The 23,436-nt window shown below is 40.5% G+C and overlaps 2 protein-coding genes across 2 annotated transcripts in view; one reads left to right on the forward strand and one right to left on the reverse strand.

The window, feature by feature from the left end:
- Window positions 1-23,436, reverse strand: part of cntfr (ciliary neurotrophic factor receptor) — a 251,646-nt gene that overhangs the window by 34,581 nt on the left and 193,629 nt on the right. Inside the window, exons 5-7 of the mRNA XM_085279172.1 lie at window positions 17,464-17,581; window positions 15,017-15,183; window positions 8,896-9,059 (exon numbers count right to left, since the gene is read on the reverse strand). Coding sequence (XP_085135298.1) covers window positions 8,896-9,059; window positions 15,017-15,183; window positions 17,464-17,581 — 449 coding nt within the window. The remainder of the gene's footprint in view (window positions 1-8,895; window positions 9,060-15,016; window positions 15,184-17,463; window positions 17,582-23,436) is intronic.
- Window positions 5,757-7,562, forward strand: LOC146570615 (uncharacterized). Its single transcript, XM_085281204.1, has 3 exons — window positions 5,757-5,957; window positions 6,102-6,384; window positions 6,512-7,562. The coding sequence occupies exons 1-3, from the start codon at window positions 5,866-5,868 to the stop codon at window positions 7,181-7,183; spliced, it is 1,047 nt and encodes a 348-aa protein (XP_085137330.1). The 5' UTR covers window positions 5,757-5,865; the 3' UTR covers window positions 7,184-7,562.

The raw sequence follows: 23,436 nt of genomic DNA on the forward strand, positions 1-23,436 counted from the left end.
CGAAATACCGTATGAGTGTGTAAACAGATTTATGTTCCAAAATCAAAACTAAAACGTACGCACACACAAATACAACTCGTGCCTCACTATTGATCCATCTAAGTGCTTGCTAGATGAGAGAGACTTTTGGCAAACATACACACACATTGGATGAACAGATGGAGAGAGGTGGAAAAGGACTGATGGCAAGACGGCAACAATACGGTACGTAAGCTGGAAAAAAAATTAGGAGGAGCGAGGAGAAGAAAGGAGGGATAAAAACTGAAAGGAAAAAGACAGAAGCTTGACCAAATGTGAGGTGGGAGAAGAATGAATGGCGGAGAGAGGATGCAGCACACATGTGGAATAAATAAATGAATGAAAGGCTAATCTGTTTTGCTCAAGCAGATGAAGATTAAAGAAGGAAAAAAAATAGGTCTGCCTCTTTTCTTTCTGCTTCGACTGCTGCATTTATTCCATCAGTTTCTCTGAATTTATGTATTTAACATGGTGGTTATTCATCTTTTGTCCAGTTCTTGTTTTTCACTATGTCTGGTGTATGAATGCTGTATGTATTTGTAGGTGGACATGGTGTTTGCAGAAATGCAAAAGGTTATTTCAGCATATTGCCAATACTAACCACCTTAGTCTATCAATATAAGCAATAATTTATGTGTTTGCTGCTTTTGCATATACACACATGCATGTTCTAGAGATTTCTTGACATTTGTATGCATGGTAGGCTTAGTAATTATGAAGCAAAAGAATGTATGTGTGCAGTGATATTTGTGAGTATTGATTTATATGCATACCAGCATTTAATTGCATATCTGCGTATCTGTCTCTGTGTGTGTTTCCGAGTCTGCATGAAAATATCTGTGTTTTCACTTGCCTGGAGTTCAGCATCATCCCCAAAGGGCAATTACAGCACAGCAGATGCAGTTTCATACCATGAACTGAATATTGAGCAATCTGAAATTGTTCTTATCACAGTTACTGGTCCATTGCTTTAATTGCTGTGAGTGTATGAGCTCACCTCTGTCTGAAGGGAGCGTGAGGAAACGATGCACACAAGGCCATGGGAAACAAAACAATTCACCGACCATTTAGAGATATACAGATGCATTTTCATGTGTTGTTTCTGTTCTCATTTTGATAATTCGCTCTTGATAAAGTGTACTGACGTAATGTGAAGCGAAACGGTGGCTGCGGTCATTCTCTGAATTTAAGGTGTTTTTAGTTGACACTAAATGAAAGAAATTCAATTTTATGAACAGGGGAAGAGGAAGTTTCATGGATTAAATCCTCCTTTTTTTTAACACTCACTTGCTTAATTTGTAATAATTGAAACCTGTTGATGACAAAGAGTCAGTAAAGGGTTGGGAGCAAGTATGTGCATTCCTTGTTGTGAAATGACCACTGATGAATCTAGGGATATAACACAGTGGTGTGATAATGATGTGTATGAAGTGTGGCTATCTGCCAACAACTAAGATGCCAGCTCACGCACATCATCCTACATTGTTTTACAGCGAGTTACTGATCAATAATTAATATGTTTTTGGTTTTTTTTCGCTTTTACTGAACTACAAGGGAATCACATATCGGTGACTTACTTGTTCCTAGGGGCAATATGTGTGTGTTACAAATCACATTACTCTATGCTGTGAAAAACTAAGTACATCTCATGGTTAGGTAGCTCATAGAATTTATATATATACACACACATATAAACACATTTATTTATATACAGCTCTGTTAAGGTCCTGCTACAGCACTTCAGCCAGGTTGAGGTCTGACTGGTATGAAGTGTTTGTACTAATATGTTGTGTTTGGTTTTAACCAAGCATGGCACCATGCTTTGTGGCCAAACAGCTCCACTTTGTCTTAATTTCTTCATACTTTTTCAGTGTTTTGCAACTTTTTAGCGTTTTTTTCTTCTATTTGCACATGCTAACTGAGGCCTGTGGACTTGAGTGGAGATGTAGCTGTTGGACTGCACAGTCTGACTTTAGGATGTAGCAATCCTTCAAACTCGTGCTCGTGAAAGAGGGGGTCACTGATGATTGAGGGCATTTAATTAGCAGCACTTGGATGCTGCTTGCCCTACTAATTCCTATGGAAGCAGTTAGGCTGTATTTAGGGTTTCACAGGACTACAAAAACGTTCTTTTTTAAATGACTGTGCACTGTTTCAAATGTGTAATAGCAGCTTCATGATCTGAAAAAAGCTCAGTACCAAGACTCCTAAACTAGTTGTAATTTTACACAAATCAGTTGTTTGGCAGGCACAGAAAAATAAACATTTAAAAAGCGTTCCCATTTCGAAATCCAGCAAAGCAGTAAATTATTCCATGCCATGAAGTTCAGCTATCTAAGAGAAATAACATTTAGGTGGTGGGGGGGCTTCACTGTTAATGCTGCACTTTACTTTGCACTACATCCATTTACAAACCACCACTAGCTCAATAAGAGCACCATTCTGTTGGTTTTTAGTGTTTTTGTAGCTGTTTTTATGTCTGGCACACCTACTTAAAGGTTAAAAAAATATATGTACAATTCAATTCCCCAATGGGCTTGTTTCTGCTAAGTCTAAAGCTTTTCCCCCTCCCTTTTTCTCCATTCACTCCACTAGTTTAAGGCTTAAAATGTTTCAGATATATTTTCTCATCCCCCCCCAATGAACCATTCATCTACCTCCCTTAAACTTCAAACACCAGGTAACCAATAGCCTATAAAACTTCACTTTCAAAGCAGCCTCTTGTGCTCCCTTTTTCTTTACGTCTCTCCAACTTTCATCCATTTATCTGTCACACTGCTCTCCATACAGCAATTTCTCTTTTTCTCTCCATACCTCTCTCCCTAACCATCCATTCTTCTGTCACTTTTCATAATCAACTAATATGGTTTCAGTCTTATGCGCTCAATTTCACCTTACATCTTTTCAAATGTGGACTTTGTATTATATTTCTGTCCCCCTTGTCTTGGACTCGAGTTCAAATGCATCTGTGTATCTATGCATGTCTATCTCATTTATGTGTCTCGTTTTACTGTATCTATGAGCATCTGCTGTCCATTAACGCCCAATCTCCTTCTCTAACGCACTCCATTCATCTCTACTTCAAAACTTTTCCTCATTTGCCTCCACCCATCTGACTTTCCATCACTCTACCTATCTGTCCCAGTCATCCCCTCATTCTTCAGCACGATGGATGGTTTCTTCTGAGGATCAGTCTGATCACATGACCGCTTTCATTTCTGACTGAAAACACATTTCAAAATATAACATGTGAAAGCCATTCGCACCCAGCTCTGCTGTCCGACCACATTAAAGGAGAATTCCTAAGCAACACTAAGCACTTCAAGTTGTATTAAACCTCTGATACTAAAATCAATCAAGTATATATGGGGGGCAGTAAATAGTGCGTTTTATTTTGGCAGCCTCATTAAACTTCAATTACTGATTTATGTCACAGCTTGATAGTTCTAAATCCAAATATCTGCTGCTACAGTGCACTACCATAGATAGTCATTAAACCCATCCTCAACAAGGGCAGTAGCAAGCCAAAAGCTGGGTTTTCTAAAATAAACTTTTTTTTTTTTTTTTATAGTAGTACAGTTCTTGATTCAGTGTATTTTAAATTTCTGCAACGATGTGGTCTAATAATGTGGTCTAACACATGAAAGATCCCTGGTTCAAGTTTGGAAAGAGACACAAGAGACACAAATCCCTGGGAGGGCTGTGCCAAGTCATCCATCTGCTGTGGCGACCCCTTGCGCATAAGGGAGCGGCAGGAGAAGTAGTAGGTTCACTTGTATAGTGGCATTCAAAATTATCTGAAAGAAGCTTTGTCTGCCCTATTTACTGTTCTTCAAACAAGACGGTGTGGAAGTAATCAAGAAGCCAAAATATTTGCAACTGAAGCTGCAATTTTGGTTGCTGTGTCATTCGTTCTTCAATCAACCTACTCTGGGTGTGTTTTTACTCAAACCAGTGTCAATAAGCTCAATACCAGCGTATTACAATTGCAAAAAAGTGTAAATGTAGAAGGTTATGTCGAGGTTTAGACAAATGTATTACATTTATAACATCTCTAATAATAAATGGTACTCTAACATGACAAGGCTGTCTGCTAGTTGCCACTCAACCTTTTCAATGAAGTGGCATAATCGTAAAAGTTAGTGGAGAAATTAGGCAACTCATACAAATACAAATTCAGCACACACTTTCTGTGTGATTGAGAACAGTGCCAACACGGTTAACCGACTGTTAACAAAGGGAGCCAGAAGCACAACTATAAAGTGCTCACAAGTCCAGAGGTGATGGTGTCGGAATTTCCCCTTCAGAAAACCACACTAACGGCTGCAAAAATAAAAACCGTGACCACAATAACATTCATCAAAGAATGCCGCAAAAACGGAAAACCTTGGAGTTTTCAGCTGTCATCGACTCTATTTATGCAATTTCCAAATTATGTCTCCTTACCAAATCCAAATATTGACTTAAGGTTTCCCAACTTTCAGGTCACGCGTCGGTTCACATATTGATTGATTAGCAGCAAGGGTGAGAAGAAAAACTTTGAGTGTGTGTGTCAGATTTAATCATCAGCTGGAACCACAAAGATCTGAGGCTTTATTATAACTACAGAGAGGCAGGAAGTGACTGAATGTCAACGTGTTTATAAAATAGCACTTTGCCATTCATATGTGTGACTGTGTCACGGAAGATTTGTAGAAAGATGTAACACAAAGAGATTATATATCATTTCTGATATCGCTTCTTTGTGTTTGTAAGGATGTGAGAGATGTGGTAATAACTAAGTGAACTTGGTTCTGCTGGCTGTTCCCATTCTGTTCTTTAAAACCAAATACCTATTATGTTACCTAAAACCTAAAAGCAATTTGGCAGTCAATTATACAAAACTGAACAAATCCCCACACTTGAGAAGCAGGGACTTGGCAATTCTTGTACTTCATGACTCATTCGAAACATTAAACCATTTGCTCTAATTGCTCTAATTAATTTTCAGCTGAGCAATTATTTAGACTTTCAGTTCATTGCTGTGAAGGGTCTTAAAGCCAGCTTATCAGGAGGAGGGTTTACAGTTTTTCTCGATTGCTTAAACACTATAACCAGGCCTCTAAACTAAAATTTCAAAACCGTAACGCTATTGTTCAAAAAGCTCACCCATTTCCCTGAACTATAAACACTATTCCCTGCTTTGACATGACTCAAATTTGGTGAACTGTTACTGCAAAACTCTACACACAAATCCCTACATTTTACAGTGCTTACACCATGTAGTCATTTAGAAAGCACTAGCATGCAATAATGTTAACTTAAGTCAGCATAGCTTGAGCTCAATTAGCACACAATTAACCAGGTGGAAACACTAGGAGTCAAAATTTAGCACACACCAATCAGAACCTGCGATGGATAGATAAAAGGGCCAAAGTCAGCTCATTCAGGTTTGAAACAATGGATCCAAAGAGATGCAAAGGAAGAGGACGTGGTGGAGAAAGAGGACATGGTGAAGGAGGAGGACGTGGTGAAGGAGGAGGACGTGGTGGAGGAAGAGGACATGGTGAAAGAGGAGGGTGTGGTGAAGGAGGAGGACGTGGTGGAGGAAGAGGACATGGTGAAAGAGGAGGGTGTGGTGAAGGAGGAGGACGTGGTGGAGGAAGAGGACATGGTGAAAGAGGAGGGTGTGGTGAAAGAGGAGGACGTGGTGGAGGAGGAGGGAGAGGTGGAGGAGGAGGAGGACGTGGTGAAGGAGGTGGAGGTGGAGAACGACGGCGACAAGGAAGGGGAAGAGCAAGGGCAAGAAGACAGTCAGTCTCGGATGAAATTCGAGCCACTTTAGTTGACCATGTCCTTGTCCATGGGATGACTATGAGGGAGGCTGGGCAACGAGTACAACCAAATTTGAGTCGCTTCACTGTTGCCTCCATCATCAGAACCTTCAGGGAGGAAAACAGGTAGGTGTACTTGCAGTAAGACTGCTTTGTACAGTAACGTTTAAGTTACTGAACTTATGTGTCTTGAGTTTCAGTATGTTTCCATTATTTGCCTGTAAAATGAATGTGTGACAGTTACAGTAATGAGTGCTTCTATTTTTGTAGGACACAGAGACGACCACCTGGTGGAGGCAGGTTAAGGCTTTTGTCGGAGGAGCAAGAGAGGGAACTTGTAAACATGGTAATTGCAAATAATGTAATCCGCCTGCAAGAGATTCAAAGGAGAGTGATTGAGGATGATCATCTTTTTCGAGGCATAAATGCCATCAGCCTCTCCACAATTGACCGCATCCTCCGAAAGTATCAATTCCGGATGAAACAGGCATACCGAGTCCCTTTCGAACGAAACTCTGACAGAGTGAAAAACCAACGTGTGGAATATGTTCAGGTATGAGTTTTGATACTGTATAAAGTATTGTGTACCATCACAGCATGGCAGTTTATGCTGCCATTTCAGCACTCTTGAACTGTGGTTCAGGGTACCGATTGACTCTACTGTGTTATGTGTTTTGCAGAGAATCTTTGAGATTGAAGGACGGCCTGTTCCCCATGAAATAATCTTTGTGGATGAGGCAGGTTTTAACCTGACCAAAAGAAGGAAAAGGGGGAGGAACATAATTGGTCATCGGGCTATTGTAAATGTCCCTGGTCAGCGTGGGGGGAATGTCACTATGTGCGCAGCCATCAGCCAACGAGGGGTACTCCACCACCATGCCGTACTAGGACCCTATAACACTATGCTTCTCCTTGCTTTTCTTGATGGTTTAAGACAACATATGTTCCAGCTGGACTACAGGGAACCAGCACAGCCAGAGCAGCCTCACTACGTTGTTGTGTGGGATAACGTCAGCTTCCATCGCGCTGCTCTGGTTCGTGACTGGTTTACCAATAACCCAAGGTTTTCTAATATCTTTCTGCCTGCATACTCTCCCTTTCTAAACCCGATAGAGGAGTTATTTTCGGCATGGCGGTGGAAAGTGTATGACCGAGAACCTTATGTCCGTGTTCACCTCCTTCAGGCCATGGAAGAGGCCTGCCTAGACATATCAGTAGATGCATGCCAGGGGTGGATCAGGCATGCAAGAGGATTTTACCCCCGCTGCCTGGCTGGGGCCAATATAGCCTGTGATGTGGATGAGATTCTCTGGCCTGACCCAGACCAAAGACAAGATGCTGAGGTGGGATAATGTTTCTGGTGTGTGTTGTACTGTATAGTACATGAATGACAATGTGCCACTGTACATACATTGGTTGCGTCTTTTGTGTTTATCATGTGACAAGGGTTTTGAAGGGGAGAACCATAAGCAACCTATTTGTTTTGGAACTATTGTTTTGAATTAATTGTACCAGTGTGCAAAACTCTGTTGTAGTGTGTGTGTTTTTGAGGGCTTGTGTTTGATGTCTGAGGGCAAAGTTTGGTTTTTCAGCAGGAGTGAATAGTTTTGGGTGTAGAGCTTCATTTTGACCTGGAAATAGGATGTTTGGGAAATTGAGTGAGATGTTATGGATTTGTGTTTACTGTTGTGAGGATATGAGGCGTAGTTTCAAGAAATGTGTTTTAGCAATCGAGAAAAACTGTAATAAAGGATGCCTGGATTTTTTGTTGATGTCTTCGGTTCAGCTTTGCAGTTGTTTTCCCCTTTCTTGTAAAGCTCATGATGGCCTGCTTGGAGGGTGAATAGACCTAAATCACTATCACGAAATAACTCGACACCAAAATGCTTTAAGGTTTGCTGTACAGAACTACAACCTTGCCAAAACTCTTCTTATTTGAAGTGTAGAATAAGTAAGAAACAAAGAAGTACCATCAGACGAACTTTTCCGCAGTTCAAACCAAAGAAAGCTGAGAGGAAAAGTAGTAAAACAAAGAAACTGGGGGTGAGGGTGGTGGAGTGAAATACAAAGACAGTGACACAAGAAGGTGTTGAAGGACAGACAAGATGAATGAAGTAAGAGAAAAAAAGGTATTGGTTTATAATTTGTGTGTGTTAGTGTGTCCATGTGATTCCAAGCCAGGCTCTGTAACTCAAGCTCTTGGAACAACACCTTAGCAAACCATTGACATGTTAATAACCCTGTAATATTAGACCTTGGTAGACAGAGCTTTTATCCCAGGAATCCTATAGTGGACACATATGCTTTTACTGTATGAAGCCCTCAGGGAATTGAACCCACAAAAAAAATACTCAGATTAAGTAACATACACCAAAGCAGCCGAGCAATTGTGTCTGTCTGACCAGGGATCAAACTCCAATTTTTCGTAATATTCAGTAATTGTTCTCAGAGGCATCTCTTGACAGGGATTTTTTTAAAAAACAAACAATTTCTATGTTCAATTTACCTTGGGAAATACTATTGATCAAATGTAGAAGAAAAAAAGAGGCTTATCCCCGTGTTTCAATAAAAGTGCCAGATAAGTAAGCATTTCTTGGAAAAATAAGATTATAACGTGAAACGATACTTCCTAGCGCTTTAAGAAAAAAAGCAGTATGCCGTTTCCATTTAAAAGATTATTTTTTGTGATAACTTCAAACTCTGGCTGCGCTATCTGAGACCCTTTTTCTTTAGAGCACCAATAATTAATAATTAACTTCTATCCTAGTGTTGACTTGCAGACACTAAGAAAACAGTGTTTGAGCAAACTGTTCTGACCATTTATAACCTCTTTCTTGTTTTTGGCTTGTGCCAGATATTCCACTTGTAAGTTAAAATTTTCCTGAAAAAGAAAAGAAAAACAAAACTTTTCTACTTTGCACTAACTAATAAAGCTAATTTTCTCTGCTCCACTGGATAAAACCTTTTTCATAATGGCATAGCAACACGTCACATCGTATTTCTCATCGCACCATGTTTTGGGGGAGGGGGGGCCTTTGTGAGCACTAGTGTAAAAGGTACTCACATGCTGCCACTGCTCTCGGATGAGCGGCCGGTATCGAAGGAAGTACTTTAAAGGGAAGTTATCTATGTCAGGCCACGTGGCGGGGCTGTGCCAGGATACCTCCAGTCTCCGAGGGTTGAAGCGGATCGGGGTCGCTGTCACACGTTCCGGGGGGTCTGGCTTTACTGTAAAGTGGGTATAAACAGTTAGTTAAAGGGGAATATTAAGGTCACTCAGACAGTTGCATAATGTTTTATATAGCACTAAATTGTGTCATAAAGGTGGAGTTAAGGCATTAACTTGTTACTTTAATGATACTTATTTATATCATTGCACACTTTTTTGTTCTTTTTTACTTTAGAAGAATAACAACAATTTTCATAGTTTCAAGTCTAGCAGTGGTCAGCAGCAATTGGCTGCACTCTCAAGGTTAATTGGTGAAATGTCAATTTAGAGAACAACAAATATGAACTTTCACCAAAGACCTGCAACACTATTTGTCCAGCAAATATCTGCACAAATAAAAACTTGCAATGAAAAGTGAGAGCTTTGAAACATGCAGGAAGGGGAAAAGACAGGCAGGGGTGGTGTAACAGAAGCACCTGTTGAATTGAAGACAGAATACATTCACTATTTAGGATCTTCCAGCCTCTGAAACATGATTTAGAATTTTTATTATTTTTTTATTATATCTTGCAAGTCTTGACATGATAGAAGGGATCTATTTAATATTGCTACTACCATTATTATTAGTACATGCTTAAGGTCGCAATGTATTCTAATGCAAGAAAGACTTTAAATAAGGCTGAACTGAAATAAAAAGCTTTAGCTGAAAAAAGTGTCTGAGGTATCTGTGGCAAGACAGAAGATGAGAAGCCATCACTCCCCAATGAAAAGGCATGTGTGTCTGAATACCTGTCCACTGAGGAACACACCAAGACAGAGAGATTGAGAGAATTCAATTGAAAGCTTTTCAGATGATATTGAATGACCCAGTCTTTGTTAGATCACTCCCACAAGGGAACACACCGGCCTGCCACTTAAGCTACATGAAACCCTTTCCCATCTAGATGCAAACATAGCATTACACAAGCAAATGGAAAACCACAGTAATAATCTCAATGTCTGATAACATACTGATGGCAGCAGTGGATGAAAGCAATGTGGATAAAAAGGTAATGCATACTTATGAAGACTCATAAACAGGCAGCACATAATTAATGATTGAAAATACGAAAGATGGCTGTTGGCACATACAAACAAGACTGCTTTCTCACTCGAGAAAGAGATGTTAACAATCTCTTTTTGACTTTCAAGTAAATTTTAAAAATCCCGAAAAAACTAGGGAAGCACACAAAGAAAAGAAAAAGAAAATTGCATGCTGGCAGAGCAAGAGCAATGTAAAGCCAGCAGAGACCAGAGAGAATAAATTTTCTTTGTTCAACAGCACCTAACAGAGGAAAAACATGTGCAAGCACAGAACAAAACAGCGAGAAATATGTCTGGGTGGGGCGTCCCTTAGGTTTTTAAACACCTGAAACATATACTAGTAGCTTTGTGTTGCATGAGTAATGAACACATCCTTCACTTGATGACCTCTGCGATAGCAGCTGGGGCGTGACAAAGGAGTGCTTTTTTTATATGAGAGATAAAAGAAAGAGAGGATTTACACTTAAAAGAAGGGTGTGAAATTTACCGAGACAAGAAGTGTTTGGACATTACTGACCGATGCAAATGCAGATTTAAATTTGTGCAATGCAAATACCAGGAAAAAAATATTGTCAGCTATATGCCCAGAATTAGTTTGAAGATAAAATCAACCATGTGATTTAACAAGCTATAGAAACATAAACAAAAAGAAAGACAAAAAATGTGATCACAGGGTTTCAATTTTTTTGACATCCCGTTGTTCGATATGTTCTTGCCTGGCCTAAAAACGCCTGTCATTCCAGCTTTAGCTTTGTTCTTTCATTTGTGTCCACATTACTGGCCCTCTATCCTCAGTCTCATATTGCACAGTAACTGCAGTCCCTTATTTTCCCCTTTGTCGATGTACTGTAACATAAAAATCTAATCTTTCACAGACGAGAGACAAACTAATTTTTTTCTTTTAAAAATGGTGGAAAATGTATCTGATATATAGCTTCAACATGTGGTCTCTTTAAACATAAAAAGGGTAAATTCTGCAAAAGAGTGCTGTGCATTTATTTATACATGCATGTATTTTTCGTTTTCTCTGAAATGCTCTGATTTACTGTTTCTAACACGACTGCCATGTGTCTATTCCCTCTACCTAATGGTGTAGCCTGTTTTTTTTCTTCAAATAAATAGGCTTTTCAGAAAGAACAAAATCTGGACATCAATTCACTGATGTGCTGGATGACATCGTCTAGCAGTGCACTTGCACAAATGGGAAAATTGATCTGCAGTGTTATCTTGCACATTGATCATTGAATCTTGTCTAAGGTGTAATGACAGTTGAGAGTTTTTGTAATGAAGTCCCAAATCAAAATCTCGTTTCTGAAAGTAGCCTGTTTTTGAATTTGTGAATGGACAGATTGCACGCGCGAAAGAGAGTCAAAAGCCAAAGCACAAGCAATTCTGTTGGCTAAATTTAAGGACTAATCTTTGCACGACTGTGGTTTTAATTTGTTTAAGTTACACAAAGTTTGAAGTTTCATTTTGTGTTATTTTTTTAAGTTATACAATGCGAGATCTTATTACTAAAGCTGGTATCTTTTTTTTTTTCTTCCAAGAGGAATTTTACAAAATTCTAAAATTCTTCTTCGCAGCTTTGAGGTAAAGAATAATTTTGAACATGGCATGGTTGTTGGTACCAGATGGTCCAGTATTTCTGAAACTGCTGATCTACTGGGATTTTCCCACACAACCATCTGTAGGGTTTACAGACAATGGTCCAAAAAACAGAAAATAGCCAGTGTCCAACAGTTCTCTGGGCAAAAATGTCTTGTTGATGTCTGAGGAAAACAGCCAGACTAGTTCGAAGGAAACAGTAAATGAAATAACCACTTGTTACAACCAAGGAAACAGAAGGGTTTCTCTGAACGTACAATGTGTCAGACCCTGAAGGGGATGCCACTCCTGTCAGCTAAGAACAGGAAACTGAGTCTACAAAACTGGAAAACAGAAGATTGGGAAAAAAAGTAAAAATCCCGGTCTGATGAGACTCGATCTCTGTTGCTGAATCCTGACGGTAGGCTCATAATTTGGTATAAACATGAAAACAGGTATCCATGCTGCCTCCAGGTGTAATAGTGTGAGGATTACTTTGCTGAGTATTTTTGATAACCATCCTTTCATGACTGCATCTCAAACTGATTTATTGAACTTTAAAATAAGTCACTAGAGCTCAGGCCGAAAGAGCACCTTCAGCATTTGGTGAAACAGCAGAGACACATTAAAAATATACTTTGACTGGTTACTTCTGGCTGACTATTGTAGCCCCCACAGACTATCCCAAGTTAATACACCCGAATGAAGACCTCTCTTCTAAGAAACAATTCAAAGCATGACACAAGTAACAAATAATTTCAATGATTTCAGTTACTGCAGCTACTCTGACCTGGTGGAATTAGGTTACAACATATTGTCTTTCATCTCATTGGATGAGTAATGTAGTAAAGCTGAATGACATCGGGTGCTCAGGTGGGCTGCTGTCAGAACTGCCAGCAAAAAAAAGCTCTTTGTTGTAAGTGAAAATACTTTAACTGTAGAAGCCTTTAAAGCTCGGCAAGATCAGTTAGCGTTTGATCATCTTGGCACTAGAAAGCTTTAAGTTATCATTTGATGAGTGTGGAGCTTCCTTGAGGGTTCTCTTTGTAACTTCACCCACAGCACGCACATGTAGGGACACACACGCAAGCACACACATCTCATCTCATCTAATTCCGCCCCAGCTTTGGTCGGATGAACAAGGACAGTTGAGAACCGTCTTACTCCCGCTCAGAATTCAGAAGTGAACCAGGAAGCATGAAATTGTTTTATTTATTTACGATCTGCCTCGTTGTCCCTGAAAATGAATGTGACTTACATCATAGAATGGCATAAGAAAGACTTTTAACAATGCAGGAACGAAGAACAGATGAGGTGAGGAGAGACAGGAGGGCTAAGTTTCAAAACATACTTTGTTAGAAGTTTTGGCCTTTCAACTAGCAACTTTGCAAACTTTGCAACTTTGCAAAGGTTTGGGCTTGTTTTCTAGAGTCAGTGACAGAAAGTTTCTGTAGCCACCGCTTCTCTTTGGGATCAGTGACAGCTGTATCAGTTATCCAGGAGGAAAAGCGAGTGATTGCGTGTAGATCTACAGTTCAAAAGAAGCAAACTTTACTTTATTCAGACCAGAGTATGTAACACCTAGCTATATGTAGCTGTAAGCAACTAAGTATGTTTTAAGGCTTAAAAAAAATAAAACAACCAGAAGCATGGACGAAAAATGCAGAAAAAAAGTGAAATAAAATGATTGTTTGATAATAGCAAAAGAGAGGGAGCGATAACAGGAAGGAAGGAATTAAAACAGGAGGAAATAAAGGTGGGAAAGAAATGCAAAGTTACACTTTTCAGGAAATGAAGAGAAGGAAGAATTAAATGGTATTTTGCAGTGGGGTATTTTGCTATTACCGATAGTTGAGGGATATTTCCTCAGCCAAAGCACTAATCCGGCTACCATTAGCATTTTCATGAGTCCTGTGTCCGGGGCTTGGCAGAGCATGTCACTGCCTCATTTGGTTACTTATGTGTACACACACACACACACACACACACACACACACACACACACACACACACACACACACACACACACACACACACACACACACACACACAGACTTTCTTTCTTTCCTCTCTCTCTCTGTCTCTCATTTTCAATACCTAACCCTCTCAACCGACACTCCGCACAATCGCTCACAGCCCCATTGGTGTCTGTGTGTGTTTATGCACCATGCACACCCATATCACCCTAAGCAATGCAATAGAGCTGAGGACTGCTGGCAGCAGTTCCCTTATCTATCAAAGTACTCCTCATTCCTTCTTTAAAATGAATTTCTCCTCTTCACTGCTTTCCAGTCAGAGTTGCTTGTGAATTTCAAGAGTACTGCTGTTATTATGTGGCCTTTGGTAGAGTAACTGATGAAAAACTTCACAATTCAAAGTTAATTTTGAAATTACTCGCCACATAATGAATTAATTAATTGAAAGTAAAAAAAAAAAATCAACCTTGAAGCACATTTATGGCTTCTTTTGTTTTTGTATTTTTTTAGATCAGAAATGTGCTGATATGGCAGCTGGTGTTTTGGCTGAGGGAAAGTGAGAAACCAGACCATTGATTTGTGACCATCACATCCTGTCCAAACCTCAATTAAATACTGTTTGCTGCAGAAAAGGTTCAGAGGTCGATTGTTTATTATCTGCTGCTTTTGGTAATGGCACGGATGCACAGTCAGTGGGTTTCTCGCTAATGGACTATGCTGTGGGTTAAAAAAACAAACAAAAAAACCCCAAACAAAACTGTACACTTCTGCTATCAGCTGGGTGACATTTATTTGGCCATTGCATTTTCAATTTTCTATGTCTTCCTGGCACCAAGCATTGCTGTGTGTGCAACAAATCTCCAAAGGGAACCAGAAATGAATGAAATCAGTCATCTGTGAGCAAACAAATGCATTAACATTGCTCGGCGGTTGGCACACACAAAGAGATGCCTTGACACTCGGCATTTTAGTTTTTTCCTTTGCCAAATACCCGTCAATCTTTGTGGGAAAAACATTTTACATTTGTCCCTGAACTATGTGCGGATAACGATTTTAATGAAAAAGTGGTAATTTGTTGCGAGCGGAACGGTTTAGGAGCAAATACTTGTAAGATTTTCAAAATGTCAGTGTGGGTTTCATTTAAACTCTTTGAATTCAGGGCTTAATGGAACCCTCTAATTGTGAGCAAAACTTAATAAGAAAGCACAACTGTTTCCTTTCTGTGTAGCTTCTGCAAAAAGCCTGTAATTCATTTCGAGTCACATTTGGTCAACACACGCAACTTCATGAGTGCTTTAAGATGCAACGGAGTGAAGGAACAGGAAAAGAGAATGTAACAGAAACCACAAAGCATAACACAGAGCATGTTTTACCTATAGTGGACTCTTCAAAAGTTTTAGTGGCAGAAGCTTTCCCCAAAGCATTGATGGCTGTTACATTAACTTTGTAGGGGAAGCTGGAGAAAACCTCTGGGAAGCGTACATGGCAGCGGTTCTTGTGGAACAAATCTTTCTTCACCTCGAGTGAACGCTGGTTATGTCTGAAGAGAAAAAGGTGAGAGAACAGGGAAAAAAGGAACAGCTGTTGCAGGTTTTCTGCTTAAAGGCAAAAACTGTTGTAGACTAAAGACTGAATGATACAGATACTTAACACAAACACTGAACACTAAAGACATGGGCTTGCTATTAATTAATCTTTAGCTATGGCCCATTCCTCATCTTTATTCAAAGAGAATAATATTAGTGTTACACCTTCAATGAAAGCACCTGCCATGGTGTTGGCTGTGGGACTCTGGGAGTCTCAAAGAGAACTTGACAGAGACCCACTTCTAAAATGCTAAAACTCGTCTAGGCAACCGAGACTTGTTTGTTTGCCATGTTGGACTAAGATATGAACCAAAATGATTGTATCACTCTTACTGTTTTATTATTATAATGGAAAAAATAACAGGAAATAATCTTCAGAAGGAGGAGTTCGGAGAGGCCATGGAAAAAGACTTTCGGACTGCCTCGAAGAGATTCTGGCAAACCGTCAGGCGTCTCAGGAGGGGAAAGCGGTGCTCTACCTGCACTGTGTATAGTGCTGGCGGAGCGCTGTTGACGTCGACTGAGAAAATTGTCGGGCGGTGGAAGGAATACTTCGAGGACCTCCTTAATCCCACTGACACGTCTTCCGGGGAGGAAGCAGAGTCTGGGGATGAGGGGTGTGACCCACCAATTTCCGGGGGCGAGGTCACTGAGGCAGTTAAACAACTCCTTGGTGGCAGAGCCCCTGGTGTCGATGAGGTCCGCCCCGAGTTCCTGAAGGCTCTGGACGTTGTAGGGCTGTCTTGGTTGACACGTCTCTGCAATGTTGCGTGGAGATCAGGGGCAGTACCTGTGGACTGGCAGACCGGGGTGGTGGTCCCCATCTTCAAGAAGGGGGACCGGAGGGTGTGTTCCAACTACAGGGGGATCACACTCCTCAGCCTCCCCGGGAAAGTCTATGCCAGGGTGCTGGAGAGGAGGGTTCGTCCGCTAGTCGAACCTCGGATACAGGAGGAACAATGCGGTTTTCGTCCTGGTCGCGGAACACTGGACCAGCTCTTTGTCCTCTCGAGGATACTTGAGGGTGCATGGGAGTTTGCCCAACCAGTCTACATGTGTTTTGTGGACCTGGAGAAGGCATTCGACCGTGTCCCTCGGGGCGTCCTGTGGGAGGTGTTGCGCGAGTATGGGGTGTCTGGCCCATTGCTACGGGCCATTCAATCCCTATACAACCGTTGCAAGAGCTTGGTTCGCATTGCCGGCAATAAGTCGGACTCGTTCCCGGTGGGTGATGGGCTCCGCCAGGGCTGCCCTTTGTCTCCGGTTCTGTTCATAATTTTTATGGACAGGATTTCTAGGCGCAGCCAAGTGGCGGAGGGCTTTCGCTTTGGTGGCCTCAGAATCTCATCTCTGATTTTTGCGGATGATGTGGTTCTGTTGGCTTCATCGGGTGAGGGCCTCCAGCTCGCACTGGAGCGGTTCGCAGCCGAGTGTAACGCAGCGGGAATGAGGATCAGCACCTCCAAATCTGAGGCCATGGTTCTCAGCCGGAAAAGGGTGGAGTGCCCACTCCGGGTCGGGGATGAGTTCCTGCCCCAAGTGGAGGAGTTCAAGTATCTCGGGGTCTTGTTCGCGAGTGATGGGAGAAGGGAGCTGGAGATCGACAGACGGATTGGGGCTGCGGCTGCAGTAATGCGGACGCTGCACCGGTCAGTCGTGGTGAAGAGGGAGCTGAGTGTAAAAGCGAAGCTCTCAATTTACCGGTCGATCTACGTCCCTACCCTCACCTATGGCCACGAGCTGTGGGTAGTGACCGAAAGAACGAGATCGCGGATACAAGCGGCGGAAATGAGCTTCCTCCGAAGGGTGGCTGGCCTCTCCCTTAGAGATAGGGTGAGAAGTTCGGCCATCCGGGAGGGGCTTAGAGTAGAGCAGCTGCTGCTCCACATCGAAAGGAGCCAGCTGAGGTGGTTCGGGCATCTGGCAAGGATGCCCCCTGGGCGCCTCCTGGGCGAGGTGTTCCAGGCATGTCCCACCGGGAGGAGGCCCCGGGGCAGACCCAGGACACGCTGGAGAGATTATATCTCTCGGCTGGCCTGGGAACGCCTTGGTATTCCCCCGGACAAGCTGGAGGAGGTGGCTGGGGAGAGGGAGGTCTGGACCTCTTTGCTTAGGCTGCTACCCCCGCGACCCGACCTCGGATAAGCGGATGAAGATGGATGGATGGATGGATAATCTTCAGAAATCCACAGGTTTCATCCTGAAACATCTGTATATGCATAAAATGCACTTACTGTACTTCCACATCAAATGTAGTGTTGATGTACGTTGAATGCTGCTGGTGCCAGCTGCAGTAAAAACCTTGAGGGTAGGTGTTGGACCTACAAGTGATAGTAGGCTCCAGAGGGGGAACTATAGAGAGAATAATGAGAAGAAAAGGGAGGGGAAGATGGTTAATGAATATCTACATGTATACAACTGAGGCAGACATGAAAAGAAGCATATCAAGAGGAGGGATCACAATCAGATGAATGCACATTGCAATATTCAAAGGCAAGGCAACAGTGCCTTACACATTACCACACTGCATAATTCAGTTTCCATCAAATGTTTAATTGAAAAGGCTGCTACTCAGTTAAAATTAAGACATGGTTCTGCCAAGTTTTTTGAAAACGTAATTAATTTTGTTGTTGTTGCGTACTATATTTAAATATTTAATAAGACTAATTAAAATTTAATGAAAGTTTAATTAAAATCATGGAAATTTTAGAGTATGACTTTTCTATAAAGTTAATCTCAGGCAAAATTAAAAGTGATGTTTTCATTTCTTCTCTATATCAGTGCTGTTTGCCGTTGTGGCTGAGAGAATCAAAAAAAGAAATTAAAATAAAGAAAAGAAGGAAATAAATAATTTGTGGTGATTTGTTTTCTTATTTGTCTGAATTCTGTTTATAGAGTAAAGGAAATGATGAAAAAACAAAGGAGAAAGGGTTGCAGTGTTTGGGGGATTGGCGTTGGGGTGCCGGTGTTTATGCTGTGGAGACACAGAGGATATTGAAGTGGTAGAGCACAAGAAGAATAAAAAAGTTTGGCAAGAAAACGTGATGTTACACCAGCTCTAACCTCCTCTGAGATTAGGGTTCTTTTTCACGGTTAGCCAACCATGTACTCGTCTGCCACTCCCTCTCTCTCCACACAACTTTTCAACATTTTACCTTTGTTATAGCGAATATAGCGCATGGACACAGCTCCACTGCTAAAACCAATCTTGGTGAGTTTCATTATTTCCCCCCTTGTGAAGTTCTTTTGTGTCTTTTCCTTTCACCTAATCATCCTCCTTTTGCTTTCAGTTAGCTGATGTTGATCTAAATTATGGCTTATAATTACACACTAGAAGGTACTCATCAATTATTCAGATTACTGTGGGGTGTGTGTGTTTGTGTGTGTGTATCTAGCTATATATCTAGGGCTGAGGACATGCTCCAGACAACTGCACTTTACAACACTTAATACAATACTGCTTCTTAAATTGTTTGCTTATTGCATATCCTATTGTACACTCTATTTCCCTTTTTTGTTTTTTATTTATTGTGTGTTTGTCTGTGTTTTTAAACTCTCTGTTCTACTCTGAGTGCTAATGCACAGTATTTTGTTATGTGAAGACATAATGACAAAAAAACTTTAATCTGTCTGTCTGTCTGTCTGTTGTTTTGACCAATGTGAGAAGAAAGTGAATATTTCAAACAGCAGCATCTTGATAAGATTTAGATAGAGACAACTCAAATGACTTCGGGAAAGTAGTTATTGGGATGATTTATGCAGGGGTGGTGTAATTCTAATTTAAAATGTCAGTACAGTGGTAATAAACACTAGGTTATATTCCAATTTAGAATCAAAATGAATTCTATTTTATTTTAATGATTATTTTACTTCAATTCAATGTAATTAAATGTATATTTTCAACACTACCTAGAGTTACTGAAACCATAGTATATTTAAAGTGAATTATCCAGTCCTTGTTGTTATTAAATAAAATCTACATTTAAATTTCCAGTATGACTGGCCTGACTTCAAAGCAGCCCTTATTCTCCGGGATACACTTAAGCTCTGTGGGACTCACATCATCTCAGGATTGACTGTTCTCGTCTTTGCTGAAAATGGTTATTTAGGACCCTGGTTGTGCGTCTGGGTTAATTGCATCATGCTACAGAGTGAATTTGGGATCAATCATAAGTATTCCTACAGCAAAAAGTCAAAAAATCAAAAATGTCTGAAACTTTTGCACAGTGCTAGATAGCCTATTTAAATTGAGATCACTCTTTGAAGTGATTTATAATAATCGTTACATTTTTGATTAAATAAATGGAAATGCCAAATATCTCATCAGTGGCAAACGTTCCCTGGGTCTGAAAAAAAGATGCAAAGTGACTTACTCTATCAGATGTGAGTACCACTTTTGCTTGTGTGATTTATCCACAGTTTCTTAATGTTCCAGTCACCACTTATAATTACTGAGTGGATCTAATTAATCTGCGGCCACAGTTTCAGAACCAAAAATATTTTTTCTTCCTATCTCAGCACTTTCTCTCTCTGGATGCACACTTATTATGGCTTGGTGGATATAATAATAACAAAAATAATATTAAGCATAATCTAGCAGCATCTTGTTGTTGTTTTTTCCTGCAACATCCTTGTAAATTTCTTGGAACACCTCCCTAAAGGTGTATACGGTCAAACACGCATACTCTCACACACCCACAAGCAAGAGGTATGCATGATTGGCTGCGGTGGGGTCGTTTCACTGTCACACACAATCAACTGTGTTTAAACGGTCACCAAGGCAACTAATTAGACCGTCAATAACGTCTAATGATGAGGTGCCATGGACGACATCCAATCGCACTCAATTAATCGTGGAGACTAATTGGGGCCATCTCAATCAATTGGCTTCTCATCTGAGAGTTTCAGTCAAAGTCGTGAAAACACAATGTTAAACACAGACATCGCCACACACTATTATCAGTACAGACCCACACACACACACACACACACACACACACACACACACAGAACTGAGGCTGCTGTCATTCTCCTGGAATCATCCATAATTAGTCAAAAGGGTTTTTTACAAAGTTGGAAAAGCTCAGACAGAGCAGCTAAAGATTAGTCTGTTAGAGGAAAGAGAAGCAGCAAGAGGAAAGTTGAAAGACAAAAATTGTGCGGATTGGCGAGAGATATCAGGTGTAAAGAAGATGAGCATAGGTGTGTGTGCTCATGCCAGCCGTGTTTGTAGTGGTTTGTTTGAGCTCTGGAGTGTTTGCGCCTTTAATTTAGTTCATTTTCCCAGATGTGAGTAGTGTCAGTCAAACTACCACTGAAACACCTTGAAAGGGCAGCTTCTACTGCAGGGTTCTTCAAAGGGGGCTGATGTATGGCTTATCAGGAGCGAGAAATCTCTCTCTCTCCATCTACCCATCCACGATCGCTGGGAGCAAATCCAGCTATCATAGGGTGAGAAGTGGGGTACACTCTGGACAGGTTTCCAGTCTGTTCCACGGCTGACACAGACACTATGGACCCAATGGATTCAAACCCAGGACCTTCTTGCTGTAAGGTGACAGTGCTAACCCCTTTACCATTGATACTAAACAATTTTTCAAATCTACGGTTTATGTGTGTGTGGAGACAGATAACACAGTTATAACAATAAACACAGACAAAAATGGACTAATGTGGATACAGTGATTAACCTCTGTCCAATATAACTAACTCCAAATCAGTTTGATTTCAAATAGAGCCTAGCCAATATAGAATTTTTGGGACTGATACTATTATTTGATATTTGGTGATTTTTGAAAAAGCAATATATTGGTCGACTCATGGAAGATAAACATCTATCCCACCCTTAGCCTTACTAAGATACTCTGACAACTCAGTTTAAAAACAAGGAAGTTGCGCAGTCTATCAACATCAACATATCAACAGGTTTAACCTCCTAAGACCCGAACTCTTCCACGACATGCATTTTTAATTTCTCTTTGATATTTGGACATATTGGGGCCTGATATGTAAAAACAAAGAATTACCAATTTATTTTTTTTTTACCTTATTTTTGTTTTTAAGAAAAATAAGAGCCACATATGAGGATACTTGTTTGAAATTTTGATAGAACACTAGCAGTATAATGTCCTCGTAAGTGGATATCAGGCCCTTGTAGAGCAAAATTGAGTATTTTGGTCTAAATAACCCAAAATGTGACGTCCACATATGTGGATGCCAGGTCCTAGGAGGTTAAGGGAGTTTCTCCCATCTCTTTCTTACATTTATACACATTTTATATGTAAACTGCCCAATTTGTGTAAACTGCTCTAATTTTAATTTGTAGTTCATTGAGATGTATGTTATTAAGCTAATAATTAATATGTGATTTCTCGAAGACTGTTAAAATGTAATTAAAAACTGAGGTCAGGGGTCTGTAATAGAAAAGTGGAGAAATGAGGAGGAAGGAAGAAAGACGGAACAAATGGACTGGCATGAGTGGAAGTAAAGAGGAAACATCTCAAAAGATAAAGGGAAATGTAGAGGAGATGACACAAGACAGCATTCTTTCATCATATTATACTAATGTGCCCTTAAAACAAAACAAAAACAACAACAAAAAGCACAAACAACACATAAGCATGCGCACTGACAAAGAACTGCTGCACAGTTTCTCCAATAATATTACAACATCAAAAGCTTTCGATGAATCTCATTAAAGTAGAGTTAAAAGAACAAGAGATCACACACCTGTAGAACAAAGGCAGCATAAATATTAAAGCAAATAAAACAATAATTGAAATTAAAATTACATTGAGCAGCCGGTCATTTGTGTGTGTGTGTGTGTGTGTGTGTCTCTGTGACATAGCACCTGAGCTAATGGCACACAGTACACCGCTCATGAATAAATGGTATTTGAATTACTGCCTTTTCATCATCTGGTTTGAATTGCTAAATCAAACGTGATTCTGAAGGTGCTTTTTGTTAGCCTCACGAACCACAAACCACATGTGTGCATACTCAAGTAGTAGGGTTACTTTTTAATGGAAATAAGTTGCAGAAATGCATACAGATTTATTCTTGAAAGGTAACTTCATGAGTTATTAACTAAAACAATGTACTTAAAACTGTGAACCAAAGTACCAAAGAGTATAGAGCTTCTATTTCGATTGAACTGAATTACCAGCTAAAGTTACAGTGAGATGGTGTCAGTCAGGAATTTGATCAATTTTTGTTGGGGGGTTGGGGGGCAGCAGCTTGTTCATTTCATTGATAAGCAGCCAAAAAACACTGCAGCTCTTTCTCTCTCCCCATATTCCCTCTTCTTCTCTGCCACTATTCTAAACCTGTCACACAAAAATTCAAGATCTTGCAAAAGAGGATCTTTGTCACAGGAGCACTCACACAAACACAGAAATGTGATGAGGGACAATGACATCCAGTTGCCTGGTTGCTAGGCTGCAGACACTGTAGTAAATGCTATTTGGTTGTGTTGGTAGCCTCCCTGTTGCTTTGTGTTTGTGTTCATATGCATCCACATTCATTTCATTTTGTGCAGTGTGTGTATGTGTTTGGAGTGAATTCTCTGACTATGACAACCAAAATGAATGCATTTTCTTCCCTTGCTCCAATTTCTCCATCCATTCACTTTGCAATAAACATGGCAGTTTATAGGCCTGACAAAAACACAAAATTGCAACTTTATCAACCTTCCCTGATTCTATTTTTGCTTTCCTGGAATCAATTTGACAAACTACAAACCAGTGTTGTTACAATAGCAAACAAATCCAACTATTCGACTACCTATCCCTCCAACTGTCTAAATTCTCTTTTAGTGTAAAAATTACATTTTTAGAAATCCTGTTGGAAAGAAGTATATTCTCTTGGAGTCTGTACCGGTCTGAATGGCATAACTTGTTTAGGCAGATGGCTTTGGTCTCTGCTTGAGTCAGCCTGCCAATGCCAGGCTCACTGCATTTTAGATTAGCTTAGTCATGTGTCATGGGAGAAAAAGGAATGTAAATAAAACTGTAGAACAAAGTCGTAGAGACGCTGTGGTGCCTTTTTGTCCAGACCAGCTGTCTTGGCTAACGGTAATGTAATTGTGGTGTAATATTTTTAACTGCCACTCCAAAGCTATGATAAAGTGTACGCGGACACACGAGTGTGCATGCGCTTGTGTGCCGTGTGTGTGTCCGTAATGAGAATATGCAATTTTATATATACAT

This window comes from Mchenga conophoros, linkage group LG7 (assembly GCF_057382185.1).
Source record: "Mchenga conophoros isolate Kocher_MC1m ecotype Shallow Benthic linkage group LG7, M_conophoros_male_GT1.1, whole genome shotgun sequence".
NCBI lineage: Eukaryota > Metazoa > Chordata > Actinopteri > Cichliformes > Cichlidae > Mchenga > Mchenga conophoros.

Coding starts and splice junctions, on each gene's coding strand:
- LOC146570615 (XM_085281204.1), top strand. CDS start 5,866: ATGACTATGAGGGAGGCTGGGCAACGAGTACAACCAAATTTGAGTCGC. Junction 5,958..6,101: donor ACCTTCAGGGAGGAAAACAG/GTAGGTGTACTT, acceptor CTATTTTTGTAG/GACACAGAGACGACCACCTG. Junction 6,385..6,511: donor AACGTGTGGAATATGTTCAG/GTATGAGTTTTG, acceptor TGTGTTTTGCAG/AGAATCTTTGAGATTGAAGG.